General features: G+C 43.3%; 1 protein-coding gene across 3 annotated transcripts in view; it reads right to left on the reverse strand.

Annotated features, from left to right (window-relative positions):
- ZFYVE28 (zinc finger FYVE-type containing 28) overlaps positions 1-5,155 on the reverse strand; it is a 403,791-nt gene that overhangs the window by 283 nt on the left and 398,353 nt on the right. For 2 of the 3 annotated variants that reach the window (XR_002099255.1, XR_002099254.1), the window contains exons 13-14: positions 3,301-3,404; positions 30-2,140 (exon numbers count right to left, since the gene is read on the reverse strand). Coding sequence is in view for 1 of the 3 variants with exons in the window: in XM_019526250.1 (XP_019381795.1) it covers positions 2,009-2,140; positions 3,301-3,404 (236 nt within the window). In the remaining 2 variants the exon portion in view is untranslated. Of the gene's footprint in view, positions 1-16; positions 2,141-3,300; positions 3,405-5,155 lie in introns of those variants that run through there. The other variant, XM_019526250.1, reaches the window with a different exon arrangement.

Here is a 5,155-nt window from a genome sequence, read left to right on the forward strand (position 1 = left end):
AAACTATAGCGTCTGAGATCTTTAAATACCATATTTATGGAAATGATTCTGAATTACAGCATTTACAAAATAAAAACAAGCTTGAATAAATATTCAGTCCATTAAATAATTACTTTTTTGTTCCACAGAAGCAACTTTTGTGCATATTTATTTCATAACTGAAGTCAGTTGTATTTTTTTTCATCCTATAAAAGAAGCATTAGATTTGTTGTTTCTCTAAAAATAAAACTGCAATAATCATTGCATGTGAAGCCTGAGATTTAAGCCTGAATAAGTATCACTGCTTGTACCACATTACCCAGCTCCTGAGGTATCCACCCTGGGTCTCTTTAACCTCCGGTGACTGTAGACATGCCAACTTGAGGATTTCGTGAAAGGGAATTTGCAAAAAAATTATAAATAGAGTGAGGCTAACATCCTACTGCTGAATGTGTCTACAGGCGGATCATAAGACTTGTGCCTTTCGCAAACTAGGTGAAGCTATTTCATTTGATTGAAATGTCAGCAATGCCAACAAACTGCTATGTTTATGTGGCTCCATTACATTTGATATAAAACTACATAGCAAAGGAAGTTTCCACAAAATAAAAAATACGCACAGACCAGTTTTTGCTTTATCATTTTAAATGAGGACGCTTGAGTGAAATAGCGCAGTTTTCTCTGTATCAGCTCGAAACATTCAGTTAACACCGCAAGTCAGCACAGAGCTCTTGATCTCATTTCCTCTGTAACCACAGAACAGTTTTTTTTCTTTGAATGTGGCTAACATCAAACATGTCCAGACACCTCCAAACCCCGGTGTTCACAGAACTCCTACTGCATATCACTTGTGTAAGATCACCACATGACCCTGTGAATCTTTTATTTTCCTCTCCAAAGAGAAGCATAGTTTATATCTATGTATATGTACATTTTAATACAGATATGTGTATTAAAATAGATGTGTTTTATGAGGCGTTAGTGTGATTTACGTCTAAAAGGAAGAGTCTGAAATGTTTTATAAAATTACTCTGCAAACTATGGATGATAAATAAACTTTATATAGTTGACCAATCTGTAGGACTTTTTGAATAAAAATATAAAGTGGTGATACTAGTTTGCCTTTAAAAAAATCATTTCAAAAGCAGAGCTTGGGATAACTCCGGTCTGTCATGCATACTGTACTAATGCGGCTAAACTTTTCAAAAATAAAATTTTTTTAATAGCAATTCATTCATCGACTAACTCTTTCCTCTGGAACTTTTCTTAGTATTTTATTATCAATATTGCAAACCAAACTCTCTCATGCATCAGGATTTCATCATCAGGAGTTTGCATCAATGATGCTTCAAAAAATCCCTAACTGGAAAGAAATAAAGTAAAAGATGCAAGAACTAATTTTCAAAAGATACTCCAAGTTATTGCTGTGCTCAGCAAGAGGCAACAGAAACATACTGCTCTGGGACTTTGGATTCTTCCTCTGTTGTTCAAAAAGAATTTTGCCTAGGTGAATACTGAATACGGGCTTAACGTATTTGCCTTAATTAATGCTAGCTCGGGCAGCTTGTATCCAGCAATGGAAAAGGTAAATAGCAACAAGAGGGAGAGCTAGAATACTAGCACGTGCAGAAGTGTCCTAGCTGTGGAACTGATCTGCTGTGCTGAGTGAGAGTTAACCAGCTACTCTGTTCTTTGTGTGTCAGATAAGCAGCAGCGCAGCAATGTAGGTTCAGTCCACTGAGCCCTATTTCCTTCCACGCAGAACGTCTGTTCTGCATATGGCATTGGAATGCTAACGTTAGAAATCTATGGAAGACAGTACTGCAGCCATACAGCTACAGACACTTTGTACTTCCCTTTAGCAGCTTAATAAAATGCAATAAAAAGTGTCTGTACAAAATTGAAAATAATGAATGTCAAAGCCTACATGCCCGCAACAAGGTCCTTCCTTCAAGTTCATTCTTGGCTTAGATCAAACGTAAGATCAGTCGATTTCAGACTCCAGTAGGTGCACCGCTGACTCAATGTGTCAGATACCAGCTTTGTCACTGTAGAAAGGAGTGACATGGAACATGTAACAGTGAGTGCAAACCCGGACAGGCTTCATCTGACCATATCGAGGTAACGGAGCAGAATGAGAGGAACAGCGAGAGCAGAAGATCTGAAAAATACCAGAGAGACTGAATGAATTTTACATGCTGAGGTTTTGGACATGACTAAAGCTGGCTAAAAAGCAGGTGAGGGGAGAATTGAATCTACTGCACTCCTGGCATGTCTCAGCTGGGAAGCACTCCTGTCTAGTGCATTTTAGCTGACAGCCCTCACCAGCTGGTGCCCGATGTCACCTGAGTCTGCCCAGCCTCTCCCAGGCACTAGACCTTGCTCATGTGAGCAGGGCTATTGCAGTCACTTGGGTTGCTTGCATGAGAAGGATTTGCAGGGTTAGACTCTTGAACCTTGATTAAAATTGCAACTTAAGGCAAACACAATAAGAACCAGTTGGGTTTACGCCCCCTGGGAAAACACCCACTCCCTCCCTCCCTCTGGATTGTACCCTTATAGATTCATAGATGTTAGGGTCAGAAGGGACCTCAGTAGGTCATCGAGTCCATCCCCCTGCCAAATTCCAGCAGCTTGTAGTGTGTGAGTGGCATGGTCCAGCTGGGGACCCTGGCCCCATGCTTCTGATGGGATCACTGTAGTGCATACAAAGCTCAGTCTCCTCTTGAAGACCCCAGGGTAGGGGAGAGCACCACCTCCCTTGGAAGCCCATTCCTGATTCTGGCAACCCTTACTGTGAAGAAGTTATTTCTAATGTCCAACCTAAATTTGTTCCCCATCAATTTGGGGCCATTGTTCTTATTCAGAAGTGAGACCGTAAGTGCAGAGGGGACTGCAGATTCAAGGCTCCTTGACCCACGTGAGTAGCCTGAGACAAGCCTGAGCTTTGTATGCACTACAGTGATCCCATCAGGAGCATGGGGCCAGGGTCCCAGCTGGACCATGCCACTCTCACACTACAAGCTGCTGGAATTTGCTAAAGTTCCAAGCCAAGATTTGCAAAAGAGACTGTTGATTGTGGGTGTCCACTTGAGACAGGGCCTCGGTGTTACACGTGTCTGTCATTTCTGCAAATCAGCCCCTTTCTGGGTGCAAGCTGGGCAGCCAGAAATGGAGGTACACAAAATAGTAGCTCGTGGCTTCTGATGCTGCAGGTTCTCTGCGGCTGAACATGTGCTGGGCTGGGTGGTGCCAGCGGTTTGCATGAGCGTGCCGTTCTTTACAGCTGACAGCGCATCATGTGTTTCACAGAGTCATTACCTTGCCACAGCTCCTACAATGGTGCTTCCTGCGGATGACTGTGAACGGAGCTTTGCACGCAGTGCAGTAGCTGCAGACTTCATCTGGCACCCAGTCAGGAGGATCTGTCAAAACACACCAACAAAATAGAGCAGATAACACACGGGAATAAAAATAAACAATGACGACGTAAGCCGCTGGAGGAACAAAATGCTGTAGCAGCTCTCAGCCAGACATCTTCAAGTGCATTTAGCTAATCCTGAATCACAACTAACAATACAAATCATTGCCTTCTCCATCAAATGCAGTCGATCCTGCTGACTGGGGGGGTGTCCCCTGCGACTGATCTCACTCCCACAGCTACTTCCAGAAGTGGTGCAGCCACTGTTGCTGGCGGCCCCACTCCTAGCCGACACTCGCAGGGGAGACACTGGTGCTCCTGCCTGCCCCCCTGCCTGCCAGCTAACCATGGAGTGCAGCCTGACAGGGGGTGCACCAGCGTTCTCAGGGGGTGCATGTGCACCCCTGTGTACCCTCTACACATCGCCCCTGAATACTTGGTTTAGACAGGGATAACCCTGGACTGGATGACTCCCTGATGTCCCTTCCAAGTCAATGTTTTTTCTTTTCTATTCACACTTGAGTCACATCCAAATGCATATCTATGTGACATTTTACTTTATTTCTCATACAACATGTATCATATTAGGGCAATAATATGGAAAGTAAAAATAGACCAAATACACAATTTACTACGTAAGCTAACGACAAACTTACTACATATTCTAACAAGCAGGTAAACTAGTCAGAAAAGTATGGGAGTATAGCATCAAGCATCCCATGCAATACCTTGTCAGAGCTTCTACCCCTCTACAGAAATGCAGGCAGGCAAAATATAAGGATACAAGAAAGTACTGTTAAATGTAGACATAGAACCAAAAGCTTTTTTGGCAATTTAAAAGTTAAAAGCAGAAGTCTAACACTGAGGGAGGTGTAGGGTTCCCCCACCTCTTTACTTGGGAAAAGGCCATTCATTCTTTTCCCCCTTCAGTTAGACAAAATCTCTCCAAATAGTGAACTACAGGACCAATCCTTCTTTCTCCCCTGAAACACTCGCACTGTTCTCACTAGCGCTTGCCCACATCACCATCAATTTGAAACAGAAGCAGCATCAAGGGTACAACCCAAATCCACAGAGAACTTCAAGTGTTTCACAGTCATCGTCATTTTTTAAAAACTAATAACCCTTCCAATCTTTCACACAAGCAGTGCAGTGAAAGGATTTGCCTGGTGCAAAGAAAAACATGTTAGGCTCACTTCTGCTGAGATGTTTCTGGTTGTGGTGAGCTGACACTCCCCCAGGGAGCTGGGAGTTACAAGTACCTCAGTGATGTAGCCCATTGCTTAATTTAATAAACATCTAATTGAGGGCAGGCAAAGGGCTGCCCAGGAAGGAATCTATGGACACAGTGAAATGTAAGCTCCTGGATACATTTACATAAGTTTCCCAGGTACAGATTTGCTCTATTATTTGGATTACAGTGAATGGACCTGTTGCTTTATACACATAAGGGGCCAGATCCCTGCCTCTAGGAGCATCCTGTGAAACAGAGAGACACAGTTAGTGCAGTAAAGTACATGTCAAATGGAAAGCCAGGTGCAGGTGGAAGAAAAAAAGAGCAATGGTGAAAGGGAAATTCAGGAAAGGTATATTGCAGCAAGGGATATCTAGGCTGGATTTTATGTACGAGGCTGGTTAAACAAGAGGCTAACCAGAGAGGGTGTGATCTCCATCCTTGTTGGTTTTTAAGAACAGGTTAGTCAAACACTTGCATGGGTGTCTGGTGCCTCTTGCGTTGGGGGGGGGCATGTGCCC

This window comes from Gavialis gangeticus, unplaced genomic scaffold (assembly GCF_001723915.1).
Source record: "Gavialis gangeticus isolate Ggan-Ray unplaced genomic scaffold, GavGan_comp1, whole genome shotgun sequence".
NCBI lineage: Eukaryota > Metazoa > Chordata > Crocodylia > Gavialidae > Gavialis > Gavialis gangeticus.